Source organism: Vanacampus margaritifer, chromosome 7 (assembly GCF_051991255.1).
Source record: "Vanacampus margaritifer isolate UIUO_Vmar chromosome 7, RoL_Vmar_1.0, whole genome shotgun sequence".
NCBI lineage: Eukaryota > Metazoa > Chordata > Actinopteri > Syngnathiformes > Syngnathidae > Vanacampus > Vanacampus margaritifer.
This window is the reverse complement of record NC_135438.1, coordinates 599,863-615,641: the sequence shown is the minus strand read 5'-3', so window position 1 is coordinate 615,641 and position 15,779 is coordinate 599,863. Positions and strand designations below refer to the sequence as shown.

Here is a 15,779-nt window from a genome sequence, read left to right as displayed (position 1 = left end):
ATGTGGCGGCGTGATTAATTAACAGACAAGGAAAATCCGTGTAAATATTTAGTTGTATTCCTAGCTCCTCCCCCTCCCATCAAAAACGATGACCCTAACCTCAACCATAACCCAATTCAAAGCTAAACTCTAAAACCAAGCCTTGACCCTCAAAAAGAGGTCTTGAGTTGTGAGGACTGGCTAAAATGTCTTCACTTCACAAAAATGTCCTCAATCTGTTGGTTAAAGACGTATTTTGGTCCTCACAATGTGGTATGTACAAGTACACGCACAAACACGCACGCGCGCGCAGGGCCGGCTTTAGCCAATGTCATCGATGATCTGCATGTGCTTACAAAAGAAGTCACATTTTTAACATTGCCTTGAATTGATAAGATAAGAGGAACATTTTCTTCATTTCAGAGTTAGCTTTCGTTTTAAACGTCATGTGTACAGGCACTCAGCATCAAGGGTTGGAATTGGGAGGTTAGATCACCACATGATTCCCGAGCGCGGCGCTGCTGCTGCTCACCGCTCCCTCAGGGGATGGGTCAAATGCGGAGAACAAATTTCGCCCCACTTAGATGGGCGTGACAATCAGTGGATCTTATCTTATCTTAGGTAACTGACTGATGCCTTATTGCCACCTAGTGGCAGAAAGCTATATTGTAACACAGCAACACTATACCAGTACAAAGCTGCACATTTATATCCAGTTGATTGTATTTTCTGATGACTGATTACAGGGTTTTACTAGATCATCGTTGCCAATAGTGTTAAGCTCATTTGTACCATTTCCACCCAACCACTTCCCCAACATTTCTAAATAAAAGTCACAATTAAGATAGTCATTTTTCTATTGTGCTTTTTTTTGTTTTGTTATTAGGGGATAAAATGACGTAAATCCAATGATTGTATTATGAGGTGACTGAGGTCATCAAATCAGTGTCAGTTGAGAAGTGATTGATCAGGTCCAGCAGGTGCCACCTGACGTTTGGGCTGCGGCGAGCATACTACGAGAAGAACTTGTAGGCTTGCGAATTGTGCTCTTTCTCAGGTGCCGAAGCGCGCCTGCTTCAAAATGCACGCGCTTCCAACGTCATGCTTGCATTCTACTATTTCGCCACTAGAGGGCATAGCAACAAGAATTCAACAGTGTCCATTGAAGCGCTTCATGACATGATCAGTTGGATTTGTCAAGCATTATGAAAGATAGCTTGAAAAATGCAATGAAAATAAATAGGCAAACCAGGAAGAACATGAAATCAAGGTCAAGAATGTTGAAGGTTTTTTCAATTTTATTTAGAATTGAAGGTCACAAAGAGTCAAACTGGAAAGTAAAAATGCAACCAAAGGTCAACTCAATGGTGTGTGTGCGTGTGTGTTGTTGGTGCTCATCACTTCTTGCCAGCTTCCTGCGAGTCCGCGTAGACGTCGGATGGCGTCAGCGGATTGAAGCGGAGCAGCGGGAGATCCACGGCCGCGCATCGCTCCTTGAAGACGTCACAGGGAGACGCATGGACTTTATTTTCATTTTTCATTCAAAAAACAAAGCAGGCTTGCGCAACAAATTCTGACCGCAGTGTTACCTTGACTTACAATATTATGAGCAGTCACTTTGAATTTATTTTTATTTTTTTGCTCGAGCTTGCACTTGTTTGTAAAAAGGCACAACCAAACACAAAATGCAGAATATTCGTTGTTCACAGGAAATGGGGGAGAAATGGTTAAAAAAAAGGTGGGGGGGGGGGGGGGGTAATTGGGAAAAAACAGACTATTAAGATCGGAAAATGCAGGGTTCAACTGCAGTTGTAAGTTGCAATATCACCATTTACCACTAGATGGCAGACGTGTCTTAGTTGCGCGATACCAGAAGGCGTGTAGGCGGAATTTTGGGGCAGATTTGGAATGACAAGCTGAAGATTAACATTTTGAGTGAGTTGTTTTTGGTGGTAAAAAAAAAATGCACAAAATGAGTTCTTGCACTCAATGTTGGTTTCCTGTTGAGCAGTTTTATTCCGTCCTTGAATTGTGTTTTTGTTTTTATGCAAGAGAGCCTCTTGAGCTGGAATTCAAAAAAATAATAATCATCATATGGCTATTTTTTTGTTTGCTTCTTACCCTTCGTTGTCGGCTTAGGATAAGTGGATCTTTTATGACTCCACGTTGCTCATCACTGGTCTCGAAAGATCAGTCCAAATGCTCTAAAATGGCTGCCAGCAAATGGCTCGACAAAAACAATAGGGAAGGAATTACCGGCCTTGCAATTCATTCCGACGGGTGCAATCGCTCAAAGTCAAGGTAACACTGCGGCACGGGCGCGAGCGGCGGCGGCAACAACCTTGCGCCAAGCATCCCGCTGACCCCTGACCGGCGGCGGAGGCGGCGGCAGGTCCGAGGCGGCGGCGGCGTAGGCGTCGTCGTCGGGAAAGCCGCGGTCCGAGCGGGACGGCTGGCCTCCGGGCAGGAAGGTCCCCCGGCGGCGGCGGCCGTAGAGCGCGCACGCCGCCGCCAGCGACGTCAGCAGCAGCGAGCTGAGCAGGAAGAACAGCACGTACACGCCTTTGGTCTCGCCCGACGGGCTGCGGCTGCAATCTGACACACAGAAAGACGCACGCGGCTCGTGGGAAAAGTGGACGGGACGGCCAAACGGCGTGCAGCTAAAGTGGCGGAAAAGGAGATGTTGACAAAACTATCTTGGAGACGACACGAGGGCAAAACTAGGAAATGACAAAATAGTAGCAGCGGACAAAACTAGTAATGAAAAAAAATAGAGGGCGAAGATTTGTAGATGACAAAAGTAGTGGAGGACAAAGCTAAAAAAGGACAATGTTGGTAGAAGAAAAAACATGGGAATGGAAAAGTAGGGGACAAAAATAGTAGAGAACGAGACAAGTAGATGACACACCTGGAAGAGGACAAAACTAGCAGGAGACAAAACTAATAGAAGACAAAACTAGTAAAAAAATGGTAGCGGACAAGAGTAGTAGATGACAAACCGACCTGCAGGCTTGCGGTCCACACACACGGTCCCCGTCGGCCCCAAGTGCGACTCGTCCCGGAAGCCGTCTTTGCAGCGGCAGCCGTACGAGCCAAACTGGTCCAAGCAGTCGGCGTTGACGTCGCACAGCGCCAATTGCGTCCCGCATTCGTTGACGTCTGAGTTTGGAGGGAAAAAAAAAACAAGGCAAACGTAGTCGAGAACGTTAAAACCTCATCGGCAGGAATCACACCAACAACCCGCTTGAGACCTTTTTGCCGCCACCGGGGGGGGGGGAAAAAAGAGAAGTTTTCCTGATCTCATCAGTTTTCATTCCGACAAAGATTTGGACGCAAGTCTTGGCGAGCGCGTTTACCTCCAACGGAGACGGAAGCGATGACGGCGCGACGCGGGTTCCCGACTCCGCCCACGGCGCTCCCCAGCATTTTGTGGAGGTCCCGGTGGATGCCGGACAACACGCCACCGCGACCCATGTTCAGCCACATGATGTACAGTTCTCCCGCACGGAGCCTGGACATCATCATCATCATCGTCATCATCATCATCATCATCATCATCATCGTCACATTTGCAATGTTCTTGACTTTCATTGGTTCCATGTTTTCATTGTTGTAAAAGCAAGAAATGGAAAGAAATTAACTGGTTCTGTACAGCAAACATACGGTCATATTCATGCCTATGCCTTTAAGAGGCGTGGCCTAATGGCCGAGGTGAGGAGCCGGCCTACAATTGTTTGCAATATCTCAGATCACGAGCAAATATATCGAGTGTTGAAATGTTGCAGGGAAAAATCGTCGAGAATGCAAAAACTGCCGAGCCATCGAAACATTTGAGCTTTCTTTTTTTATGTGGACAAACAAAGTCTAAACCTAAGAAGAAGAAAAAAGTGGGCTGGCAAGCCACGCCCACTTTCTGTCGATGTCACACTTTGGAAGTTCATCTTCTGAACATTCAAGATGGCGCGTGCGGGCGATTCAACTCCGTTTCAAAGGACCACAAACGCATCCTGGCGTTCAAATAAAATTCAAGGCCATCTAAAGCTAAACTAAAATATTATTGATTTGAAAAACCCATTCGAGTATTGGTTTCTATAATATAATAAAATGTTTTGATATAACGGTAGTTGTAGCAATGGCTAATGATATTACATGAGGTGGCCAGCATGTTTTGCCGCCATTTTGGTCAACGTTTGCGAAGGTTGTTGGCCTCCGGTGGCGCTTGCGGCTCACGTGGGACCCACTCGGGTCGACGGCCGCTTCCGTCCCACAGCGGAGACCCGCAGGTGGTGGTCACGATGCGGGTTCCCGCCGCTCATCTCCGTCTGCTTTGCGCTCGCTAGCTTTTGCTAGCTTCTCCCGCTAGCCACAAATAAACGCCACTCAGTTGACTTCACTCGAGCAGCAGCGAATCGGAATTCAAAAGATCACACGAGGCGACGGGCAAACGAGCAGCAGGCGGAACCTACCTTTTAATTCTTTTCAAGGTCAAGCCGAGCGGGACGTGAAGCCCGTCCAGATGCTGGAGGACCTGAAGAAGACGACGCAACTTCTGCCAACAGCGCTCAGAAGCAAACGCAAACGCAAACGCGGCGGCGGCGGCCATACCAGAGCCTTGACAGACTTGATCAGCGATCGGTCGAGATGTTCCTGGTTCCGGTTGCCTTCCTGACCCGGTTGGACCTCCACAGACACTTCCAACAGCTGATCTGCTCAGAGAGCACGCCGGGACAAGCGTCAAGCACACAACTTGGGACTGGTTCTGGTCCGATGTGGACTCACCACCGGGCTCATGTAGAACTTGAGAAGCGTTCCAGACATCGACTGCGGGTGACACGCGTGTGCATTCAAAACATGCGGCAATTCGAAAGAAGGGCCGGACAATAAATCCAATTCATTCCATACATCGTCATTCGAAAAATGGAATCGTTGAAAATGTGCTCATCGTGAAATCGAATTTTGTCTTCTGGAGTATTAAAAGCTGTTGTTCTTATGTTCTTTTACATCCAGATGTTTTTGTGAGTTTTGCACAAGTGACAGAACGCAACATGCTTGGAAAAATTCAGATTATTAATACTCATTTTGAGTTGTTTAAATCTATAGATTTGCTCTTTTTATCTTAAAAGAACTCATTTAATACATCTCGTTTGGTCCAAAACAAACTTGTATCATTATAGTGTTGCAAAGAAAGCTATCTTTCTTAATATTTTTTTCCGTTTAAACATTTTCGTGATTTCAATTGTTACCAAATTAATGGTGATTAATATTTTCTTCATAAATCGAGCAGCTCTGTACCAACTACTTAATTGCATTCAAGCACAAATTATGAATGTTAAGTTTATGTTAAAACGAATTTCAAATCAGTGCACCTTATTGTCGTCTGAACATTTTGCACGGGAATATTTTTTTTAATAAGTGAAATCTTTAAATAAATATTCGATGGCTTTATTAGATTAAGATCTATTAAAATCGTAATTGTCCTGAATGACTGGAGGAAAATAATAATAATTGAGATTCGATATTTTGGGGCCATGCGGGAAATAAATCGGCCGTGAAAAAGCAAACGGTGAGTGAAGTGAAGGATTGTGCACTCACGCTTCCCTCGGTGATCCGAAAGCGGTTCCACTCTGTTGGGCTGCGGAAGACGTTGATGTTCAGAGGACGAAGATGCAGCCGTGACCTCCGTCTTGTTTTGCGCCGCTTCCGGCGGATTGGGACCCGGGTCGGCGTCCCTGCGCTTGGCGGCCAGGATGTGAAAGGAGCCGGCGGGGAGTCGATTCAGACGCTCGCGCGCCGCTTCCGCCGGGTCCGACCAGTCCGAGAGCATCCGAGGGGCGCCTCTTTCCGACCGCCGGGTCCCGTGCGGCCACTCAGACGGCGGCGTGGTCGCCAAACGCATCTTCAAGTCGTGTGAGACGGCAGGCTGAGCGCAAACGGCGACACGACAGGAGCCGCTTAGCCGAGTCGCTCCCGAGACAACCGAGGACAAGAAAAAGGCTCAAATACAAAGTCAAGAATCAAGTTCAACATCACATCAAACCGGTCAAGAACAAAGTCTCCAAAACCTGAACTAGGACCAGCCAAAAAAAAACACGTCAAATACCAAGCCAAGAAGCACGTTTCGAAAAGTCAGAAACCAAATCAAGAACTAAGGTAATAACAATCCTGAGCCAAGAACCAGGACCACAAACAAACAACATCATGGATGTTCTAGTCAAGATTCATGACACAAAACAGTCCAAGTCAAGTCAAGAACTAGTCGTCAGGAACCAGGTGAAAATCTTAGTCAAAACCCTGTCGGGGACGACACCAAAAACATGTCAAGTGCCAAATAAGGACCCCCCCCATTCCAAAAAAAACCCCAGGTCAAATACCAAGTCAAGAACCAAGTAGCAAGACCCGAGTCAAGTAAAGCCCGAAGACAGACGAGTCAAGAAGTAAAATCTGGTACACTCGGAAGGATTTCGCACATCAAGATCCTGCAGGTGCCCAAAACCAGCAGTCAAAAACCGCACCGACCGTGGCTAGGATCAGTCAAAAACCACATCCGGTGTAAGGGACTGTCAAAAACCATGTCTAGAACCGTAGGCCCAGTCAAAAACCTGTAGCAAGTCGAGAAGCAGCGATGCTGATCTCACCTGAGCACGCGCATCCGGCCCCGAATAATCGAAGACCGGGAAGACGTCAGCGGTCGCCGTGGGACGCCCCTTGCGCGCCCCTCCTGCCATCGTCGGTCCAAACTCATCCCGGTCCCGAAGGTCCGAGACGCCATCTGGCGGCCGGTAGGCCACGGGGGGTCCGAAGGTGCGGTAGCGTGCGTAGAATCCTCGGTACTGCTGGGCGGGCCAGCCGCCGATCAGCAGGACCACCCGCAGCGTGTCGGACCGCGAGGCGTAATCGGCGTCGCGCCAGCACCCCCGCAGAACCCGGTGAGGCGCAGAGGGGCCTGCCGCAGGTCCGGCGGGCTCGTCCACGTGGATCTGGTCCTGCTTCAGGTGGCAGTCTTCGTCGGGGGTCAGGTCCTGGAGGCGCAGGTGGACCCGCTTGCCGGCGGGGGCCCGGATGGTCCAGTTGCACCACAAGGGCGGGTTGGCGCAAACGTAGTCGGGAGAAAAGAAGTCGCCGCCGTCGCCGCCCAGACGCCGGTGGCAACTTCGCAGGGCAAAGAAAGCCCCGCCCCCTTCGTCGGCCACACCTCGGCAAGTGCAACGCAAATCACGTGATGAGTTGAACACATCAAAGTTAAGACACAAGTGAAATACTTGAGGAGGACTAGAAGGAAAGACAAAAAGAGTTCTGAAAAGATGAACATTTGTGATCATATCAACAACTGCCAACTAGTTTGGAATCGAAGTTTGCAAAGACAATTGGGGGAGAATCTTGTTGACCAAGATTCAAGATGAACATAGCCAGCGTATTCCTTTTCCATACCACACTAATCGATTAGAGTCATTGATACCCTAAACTTCAATTTCATTTGGAAAAAAAAAGGCATCATATAGACAAAAATGATAGGATAAAAAATGAGGACGATGGAGGAGGAAACGCCATAGACTTTGATTCTGATTGATATAGATATATATATTATGTAATTGGAACATTATTATATGGCGCTTCAATTGTTTGTATTGTATTTGAAGTGTGTTGAATAAAAAATAAAACTGTATTTTTGAAACGTTCATCTCTCAGTGGCTTTAGGAAAACGGAAGCAGAGTGACGTGGCAAGTAAACATTTGCCAGGAAGTGGACAGCCAAACACACAAAAAAAAAACGAAAGGTCACCAAAGTCAAATAAAGCAAAACTCGTAACAGACATAAGAGAGTTTTCAGCGCACCGCCACCTTGTGGCCACTTTGGGGTGTTGACCAAGCGGCCGGGTTTCAAATCTCGCGAGATTTGCCCAGCATCCCGCGTGAATACATTTTTGTTGGACCTTGGAGGTGCCGCAGGACTTTGCAACTCAATGTTGCCTTTAAAGGACTCCAAGTTAAATTCGCATTTAATAATAATAATAATAATAATAATAATAATAATAATAACAATAATAATACTGACCAGAGATCTGTTTGTCTTTCTGTAGCTGCAAACAAACAAAAATTAGTAAACTTACACACAGTTCTATAGTGTCAAAACAAACGCAGATAAACCCACACGAGAGGTTAAAAATAAAAAACAGACAAGTACAAGAACCACGCGCGCACACACACCCACACACAAACTTATATAATTGTGAGGACATCCATAGACATAATGCATTTGCTAGCCCCTTCCCTGAACCCCAACCTTCAAAAATGATTGCCTACCCCCATTCCTTACCCATAACCCAATTCAAACCTAAACTCTCAAACCAAGTCTTGACCCTCAAAAAGAGGTCTTGAGTTGTGAGGACCGGCCAAAATGTCCTCAATCTGTTGGTTAAAGACGTATTTTGGTCCTCACAATGTGGTATGTACAAGTACAAGTACACGCACACAAAACAAAACAAAACAAAATGACAAAAAGCTGGCTGTGGTGCTGGTCTTACTTGCGCCTTGCAGGAGGTCCACAGAGGCCCGAGCACGAGGCTCAAGACCAGCGCGTGACTTTTAAGCGTCGCGGCTTTGCGAGCAAACATTTTTTTTTTAGGGTGATTGTACTTGTATTTGTTGTCTTTTGAAACGTGCGTGAAAAGTGTCAAGGCGGAAGTGACGTAGCCTCTTCTTCTAGTTGAGCGGCCGCTTATTTGGCGCGCGGAAACAGCTGAGACTCATCCAGGAGCTGATTGGCTGTGGTGCCACCAGCCGCCACCAGAGGGAGCCAAAGGAAACATCCTCAAATACTTCCTGGTTGTGTTTGCTCGAAATTTATATAAACAAGTTATAATTTACAAGTAACTCATTTAGTCGAATTTTATTTCATATTTTATAAACAAGATGATGTCATTGATACGTCATCATCAATACTAGCGAGGCCTCATCAACTGTGCATCCTCTTGGGTAAAATATGTGTGCCTTATTTAATGTGATGTCATCATGCAGTTCTTTAAGAGTATTGCATCATCAATACTCGATTTCTTGGTTACTATGACATCGTCAATCCACAAATCTTCACTCATGCGACGGGAGAAATATGTGATAAGTAGTGTCAAGTTTCAAATTTGAGTCATAATAATTACATTTACATTTTTTTCCAAACGTGAACATTAATATTTTCATTCCAACCGCATACAGAAATTATTTATGTATTTAAAAAAAAAAATATTATTAAAATTTTTGAATATCTTGCCCAACACAGGTGTCATCTTTCCCAAGATGACATCAGCAAATATTCCGTGTCTCATCTAATAGAACCTTATCAATACTCACACTGTCAAGATTCATTAGTGATAGACCCATTCAGTTTGTTTGTTTGTTTGTTTTTTCAGGGCCGATTACCGATATTTGGAGCCGATACTCATTTGCGCTGAAAGAGAAAATATTAGAGTCCAAAATCAAAAAAAATTCACTTTTTCAAAACATGGAAGATTTTTCTTTTAATTATCAATGTGTTGGAAATTTTAATTACACTCCGTTTGAAAATTCGAACAAAAAGTGCAGGATCGTGTCGCACAAAATGAAAAAATTTGACAATTATAGCTCCCTAAAGTTCTCCAAAATGTCAACATAACTACAATGTTAAACTTGGACTTAATTTGTAACACAAACAAAATGTTCCCTGGGTCGGCAACATTTTTTATAAAGTTCAGTGAAAATTTCAAAGAAATAAAAAGTTCCGCAAAGTTAACCCAATTTGAAAATGATCTCGTAAGTTGGTCTCTCTTTTACGAGCCACGAATGATTGCGAACGTAGCTCATTTTTTGTCAGGGTTCGCAAAAGGTTTCAAAAGAGGTGAAAAATGGTCTGAACATGTTCAAAGTTCCTTTGTGGCAAATAAAAATCTTTGCAATATTTGAGGAAGAAAAACCTCCAATTTAGGATGTTTGCAAGCACTCGCCACTCTTTAACGGCGATATTGATTCAAATAACAAATATCTGCGCCGATAATCGTCTATCCCTAATATTCATATCAATCAACATTGATAGTCGTTGTCCGACATCAACATTCAAGATCTTTCTAAGACGACTTCATCAAAGTCATCAATAGCCACTCGTCGAGTTATAACGGCTTCATATTTACACGTCGTCTCGGTTAACAACGACATCATCAGTTGCCCAAATGTTGAATTGGTCGCCCTTTGCCGGTGTACCTAATGAAGTGTCCGACCTTTAATTGTCACACTGCATGACAGTCGTCGCCGTCGTCCACATCCTCATCATGTCCTGCGCCGTGCGCGCGCTCGCCACCAGCAACTTGCTGCGCTCGCACGCATCCTCGCCGCGCTTCTCCCGGCCATCGCCATCGTCGTCGTCATCGTCATCGCCGTCGCCGTCGCCGTCGCCGTCGCCGTCGCCGTCGCCGCGGCGGCCAACGAAACCCGGGTGCTTCTGCGGGAGCACGCCTAACTTGCGCAGGCACAAACCCGTGTAGACGTCGTGAAGCGGGAACAAGAGGACGCGGCGCGAGACGTCGTGAAGGCGTGACGCCACCTCACCCGACAGCAGGAAGCCCCCGGACGCGGCGTACGGCGGATACGCTCCCGTGAAAATACTCGGCGGGACAAAGTCCGGCAGCGCCCGGTCTCCGGGTGGCCGTCCGTCAGTGACGACGTCACCGACGAACAGGAAGCGGCTGCTGGCGCGGGGCACAGTCTCCAGGAAGTCCAACACTCGGAACATGTCGACAAAGACGTCGTCGTGCGCCTCCAGGACGAAGCGGGCTTGCCGGCAATTGCGGCGGAACCACTGCAGGAAGAGCGCCTCCTTCAGGCTCAAGTTGAGCGGCGTGTCCCTGAACTCCCATTGGAGCAGGTCCCCATGAAGCTCCGCCTCCCGGCCCAGCATGCCTTGCAGGTCTGGGTTGTGGTCCTCCGGCGGCGTCTGCCCAAGCAGGAAGACGGTCGCCACCGTGCGGTTGGCGAGCACACCGGCGCGGCCCCACGTCTGGCGGATGGCCTGCCGATGGCCGAAATGCGGCACCAGGGACTTGATGGCGAGCAGCAGGAAGGGACGCGCTTGCGGGCAGCCCAGACCCGGAGCCAGAAGTACAGACGACGTTCTGCAATGCATGTAGAGCAGGAAGTCCTGGAGGCCGCGGGGCAACGTGTTGTAGTCCCAGACCTGTTGAGGGGGTGGGGAAATCATTAATTGAAAAAAAAATATTGCAAATATGCAAATATTTCAAAGTCTATGCTTTTAATTTGCGTATTTCTGTTTCTTGTTACACGTTCTTCGTTTGACATTCTGCTCATGCATTTATCTTTAGCTTGGGCAAAACAAAGTTGGCTTATTGATGCCTACCACTCTTCTGTATACATGACTGGATAGCCGATAGGACAAGACTTTTGAAGCCACGAGGCTGCCATTTTGCTCCTCCCAAGAAACATTTCTCGACATTTACAGTACGGAAACGGGAGAACATTTGAGACAGTACTTGGTAGAAACAGCACAGACAGATTTATCATGTTTTCAATTTGTTGTTCATAAGAGGACTTGCCTTAAATACATGTATAACTGATATGCTTAATATTTACAAGAGGAAACTTGTATATATATATTTTTTTTAATTAAATAACTGTAATTCAACGAAAGATGCCGCTGCCAAATCTAATATTGGTGTGTGTGCAAGGAACTGAGTGATAAAAGAAAACGAAGGTCTTCAAAGCAGCACATACCGTCCCGTACACTTGTTATTATTTTAAACTTATAAAAAAAAGTGACCAACCCGCTACAAACCCTGAACATGTCTCATCTGTACGTATACTGTATAGTTTATAATCCAGTGGTCCTCCAAACCCTTATTTAGCCTGTTTTCCATGTCTCCCACAAGCAACACATGTGTTTCAAACAAATCTTCAGCTGTGTTGGCTGGGGAGACCTGGAAAACAAGCTGGATAGGATAGGGGTGCTCGACGGGGCGGGGCTAAGAAACCGTAGCTTGCGAGATGGGAGTAGTAAGATGGCCGCCCTGTGACTGCAACGGCTTGCACGGGCGTGTATGGGCTAGCAGCTATCCAGTAATATATATAGATCAGTGATGCCCACCCACCAAAACAATCGATCTGAACACAAAAGTTTTTTTCAAATAGTCACTCACGTCTCACGGGGAAACCAACATGACGTTGTCAAAAACGTCTCAGCTGGAGATTCTTCTTCTCCAGACTCCTATCGAGGTGAATTACAACATATTTTGTGGCGAATAGCGCCAGCTAACGTGCAGGAGGGGCATAACACTTAGTAGGCGTCTGATTGAAACAACAAAACAATGCTGGGCGCTGGCAGACCGCATTGCAAGATGCGCGGCGCATCCTAGATGTGGTTTCCAGTTACAAATCTGAAGTGATCAAGTTGTGAATGTGAACGTAATCGGGTTTGAGCGCCATTTCCAACTCGTGCGGCAGGCAGCGCGACTCGCGAGGCGATTCCGGACTGTCGACTTGACATCACCTGCGTGACGACTCTGCGGTCCGCTTCGCACGAGTCCCGAGGCCCGCTCAAGTCCAGCCGCCGCTGCTCCGAGTTCCAGAAAGATGCGCCCGGGCCGCTCCCGGACCGGACCGGAACCGGCCGGACCAGTCCGCCGCCGGCACCTAGGGACCGGGTCGCCTGGCCAAGCTTCCAGCCGAGAACCGCCAGCATGCAACACGCAGACACGTTGAGCAGCAACAGCGTCGCGCACGCGCACGGCACACGCCTGCGGGACCCTCGAACCCGAGCCGCAACGGCGACCAGCCGCACCTGAAGCCTGCAAGGTCGGGAAGTCCATGCCAGGGTCTGTGGAAGAACTTCACCGACGCTCGGATACAACGGCACGTTCGGGAACATGGCGACGTCCGCTGTCCCGTCTGCTGCTGCACGTTAACACGAGCGCGCGCACGCGCACGCGCACTTTGGATGGGAGTCACAAGCTTGCAATCAAGACCCCCACGTGACGACGCCAAAACAAGGTTATTATAGATGAGAAATAAAATGTCCAAAAACATTTTTGTTATCAACGTAAAATGAAAACGAGAATGCTTTGAAAAAAGCTGCTACATTTGACATTTGTAAAATAGTAGAATTATATCATTCATGACAGGGTTCCCTCACTTGCGCGGGTGCGATAGAAAAGCCATCAAAAAAAATCCCCACAACGTTCCCAACCCTTTAAACAATTGTTGTTACTCTTAATGAACGTAACTTTTAAAAAGCAAAACGAAGAATCGCACTATTGCAGAAATGTTTTTTTTTAATGTCAATCATCACATGACAAGCAAAAACAAAACAAAAACGTGATTTCTTTATTTCTGTACAGGGCGGTCATGCAGTTGTTTGAAAATTGAAAAAGTTTACACTCCCATACTAAATCTAAAAAATAAAAAATAAATAGATTAAATGTGGTCTAAATACTAATGAAATGTAACTGAATAAAAAAAAAAAGTCAAAAGAAAAAAACTAATAAAAAATCTCAAATGATAATAATAATGATTAGCTAATAATGATTAGCTCAGACTAGCATGAGGCGGCACGGCGGAAAAAAAGGTTAGCATGTGCGCCTCGCAATCGTGAGGTTCATGGTTGGAATGTCGCCAGCAAAGCATGCCCGCATTTAAGGTTCTCTGAAAACTCCAAATTATCCATCGTGATGAATGTTAAGGATTGGCTGGCGACCAGTCTTGTCTATTTGTGCCCTGGGGGACTCCGGCGCCTGCAGAAATGTGACAGCGACAGCTTGGGAAGGGCAGCGCCAAACACAACAAAATGATTGGACGCTCAAACGTCCTTCACGCTGATTGGTTGAACCCAAGACCAATCTTCATCCAGGACTTGGTCATCAAGGTCGTTGCAAATCTGATCGGCCATGTTGGATTTTATGTGCAGGAGCCATTTTGAATCCAGGCGGGAGAACGCACTTCAGCAAAACGTTGACGACAGGAAGAGTCGGCCCGCTGGCGTTTATCTGACTTCCTGTGTCGGTCTTCCTGCGTCAAGTGCGCTGAACGGCGGCGTCGATGGCGGCCTGGATGGCGGCCATCTTGTCCAGCACGCGCCGTACGTTGTGCTCGTCCATCTCCACACACATAAAGTCCGATTCCTGCGAGACAAAATAAAAGCAAAACCGGAAGCGCAGTGAACGGTGGCATCTTTGGGCTTTCATCTTTACCTTCTAAAGTTTTTTTTCAAATAGTAAAAAAAACAAAAAATGCTTTCAAGGACTATAGAAACGGAGAATTTGAATAATATTATAATGAATGAAAAGAAAATAAAAATATTTTTTGTTAACAAACTAAAGTCAAATGAAAATGGCTCACCCGGTCGCCGCCACCCAGCTCCAGCTCCAGCAGAGCGACGGGCCCACTGGGGGGCAGCCCCCCGCGGCCATTGGCCGGCCCGGTCCGGAGGTCCGCCCTCCAGGACAGACCCCTGAGAGCGGGCTCCCAGCAGCTGTGCGCAAGGAGGCTCTGGCGGACGCACCCACGCTGGCTCTTCCAGAAGCGGGCCAGAGCGGCGGCCTGCTCCGGGGTGGCGCCGCCCGGCCCCTGCTTGCGGGTCTGGGCGGTGAGGAAGGCCTCCAGCTGGGCGTGGTCCATGTCGGCCGCGGCCATCGACTGCGGGCGCAAAACGTGAATGGTGAGGTCAGCTTTTCTTTTTTTGGGAGCACTCACACAAATATTTGGTCTCCGAGGCGGGACGCGAACTCACGCCAACCTGCACCGAAGGCAAGTGACGGTTAACGACTCCGCCAGCCTGAGGTCGTGAGGTCGTGAGGTCAGCTTCTTTCATTGAGACCCATTCATGTCATGACATCACAGGTGACATCAAATGACACTCCACAATTATGACATCACTGACTACTAGTGATTAATAGTACACTCATTGACTTTATTAAAATGTCGCCAACTACACTTCATGTCTTGACTGACCTTACTATCAGGTTAAGATATGACGTCACTTCATGCCATCATGAATGCAGCGTCTCGATCATTTGTAAGACGTCAGTCACATGATCACGACGTAACGTAAACCGTCTCAGCTCCGCGCGTTTATGAAGACGTGTCACGTGACAGCGTTTGTTTGGCCTGAGACGCGCAGACGCTTCGGAGTGTTTCTGACCTTGAGAAGCGCCTTCATTTTGTCGTACAAAGCCTTGAAGTGTTCTTGTGTGGCTTCGGGGTAAAGTTGACTTTTCAGCAGGTCCTCCGTCACGTCGCTGTTTTGGTAAAACGTTTGCTGAGCGACGCCGTTGAGGAGCGCGCCCAGCAAACTCCTGCTGCTCTCCGCCTCCGCCATCTTGGACTCGTGTAATGACGTCAGGCCCGCGCGGGATTGTGGGGGCTGGAGTTTTGTCTTCTGCCAGCCGCCCAAGTTGATTTTTCCCATATAAGCGATAGACTGTATAAAATGCACACTGTTTTATGTTCGGAATTTTTATATAAAATATTATCAATATATATATAGCAACATCACTAAATATATCTGTAACATCACGTGAATGTGTTTAAAATTTGTCCTATCAGAATGTTTTTGAAAGATAAATAAATAAAGGCGAGACCAGGCTTGATTGTTGAAAGCTTTAATGCTGAGCAGGTCGTTTTTTCTTTTTTAAAATTATTTTCAAGCATTTTATTACGTTGGCGTGATGGCATTAGCTTAGCATTTAGCAAACAGATTTATGAAGTGCAAAAAAAAGTTGTTGGCCAACAACCTAAGCAGCTCCCTCCTCGTGTTGCCCCGCGTCCTGCCACCCC

The 15,779-nt window shown here is 47.1% G+C and overlaps 3 protein-coding genes across 5 annotated transcripts; all 3 read right to left on the bottom strand.

The window, feature by feature from the left end:
- Positions 1-1,259: 1,259 nt before the first annotated feature.
- Positions 1,260-8,683, bottom strand: LOC144055211 (uncharacterized). Of its 2 annotated transcripts, none has more exons than XM_077571004.1 (11): positions 8,501-8,683; positions 8,032-8,056; positions 6,615-7,171; positions 5,572-5,875; positions 4,759-4,800; positions 4,585-4,685; positions 4,446-4,507; positions 3,336-3,490; positions 2,983-3,138; positions 2,321-2,574; positions 1,260-1,472 (listed from the first exon to the last, which is right to left on the bottom strand). In XM_077571004.1, exons 1-11 carry the CDS (start codon positions 8,588-8,590, stop codon positions 1,377-1,379), a joined length of 1,842 nt encoding a protein of 613 aa, XP_077427130.1. In that variant the 5' UTR covers positions 8,591-8,683; the 3' UTR covers positions 1,260-1,376. The 2 variants fall into 2 exon arrangements, with proteins under 2 accessions (XP_077427130.1, XP_077427129.1); XM_077571003.1 differs by having other exon boundaries at positions 5,572-5,899; positions 8,501-8,682.
- A 116-nt stretch (positions 8,684-8,799) lies between these two features.
- Positions 8,800-12,953, bottom strand: b3gnt2a (UDP-GlcNAc:betaGal beta-1,3-N-acetylglucosaminyltransferase 2a). 2 transcript variants are annotated; one of them, XM_077571604.1, is made up of 2 exons: positions 12,499-12,953; positions 8,800-11,172 (listed from the first exon to the last, which is right to left on the bottom strand). In XM_077571604.1, exons 1-2 carry the CDS (start codon positions 12,874-12,876, stop codon positions 10,222-10,224), a joined length of 1,329 nt encoding a protein of 442 aa, XP_077427730.1. In that variant the 5' UTR covers positions 12,877-12,953; the 3' UTR covers positions 8,800-10,221. The 2 variants fall into 2 exon arrangements, with proteins under 2 accessions (XP_077427730.1, XP_077427731.1); XM_077571605.1 differs by lacking the exon at positions 12,499-12,953 and adding an exon at positions 11,353-11,718.
- Positions 12,954-13,261: 308 nt separating this feature from the next.
- Positions 13,262-15,779, bottom strand: commd1 (copper metabolism (Murr1) domain containing 1). Its single transcript, XM_077571606.1, has 3 exons — positions 15,145-15,779; positions 14,343-14,639; positions 13,262-14,125 (listed from the first exon to the last, which is right to left on the bottom strand). Exons 1-3 carry the CDS (start codon positions 15,409-15,411, stop codon positions 14,018-14,020), a joined length of 672 nt encoding a protein of 223 aa, XP_077427732.1. The 5' UTR covers positions 15,412-15,779; the 3' UTR covers positions 13,262-14,017.

Excerpts from the sequence above, each read along its gene's own strand:
- LOC144055211 (XM_077571003.1), bottom strand. The coding sequence starts at position 8,590 with ATGTTTGCTCGCAAAGCCGCGACGCTTAAAAGTCACGCGCTGGTCTTG. Across the intron at positions 4,801-5,571 it reads TTCGGATCACCGAGGGAAGC|TCGATGTCTGGAACGCTTCT; the intron begins GTGAGTGCACAA and ends TGTCACCCGCAG. Across the intron at positions 3,139-3,335 it reads CGCTTCCGTCTCCGTTGGAG|ACGTCAACGAATGCGGGACG; the intron begins GTAAACGCGCTC and ends CTCCAAACTCAG.
- b3gnt2a (XM_077571604.1), bottom strand. The coding sequence starts at position 12,876 with ATGTTCCCGAACGTGCCGTTGTATCCGAGCGTCGGTGAAGTTCTTCCA. Across the intron at positions 11,173-12,498 it reads ACCGCAGAGTCGTCACGCAG|GTCTGGGACTACAACACGTT; the intron begins GTGATGTCAAGT and ends CCCCCTCAACAG.
- commd1 (XM_077571606.1), bottom strand. The coding sequence starts at position 15,411 with ATGGGAAAAATCAACTTGGGCGGCTGGCAGAAGACAAAACTCCAGCCC. Across the intron at positions 14,640-15,144 it reads AAATGAAGGCGCTTCTCAAG|TCGATGGCCGCGGCCGACAT; the intron begins GTCAGAAACACT and ends TTGCGCCCGCAG. Across the intron at positions 14,126-14,342 it reads AGCTGGGTGGCGGCGACCGG|GAATCGGACTTTATGTGTGT; the intron begins GTGAGCCATTTT and ends TTTGTCTCGCAG.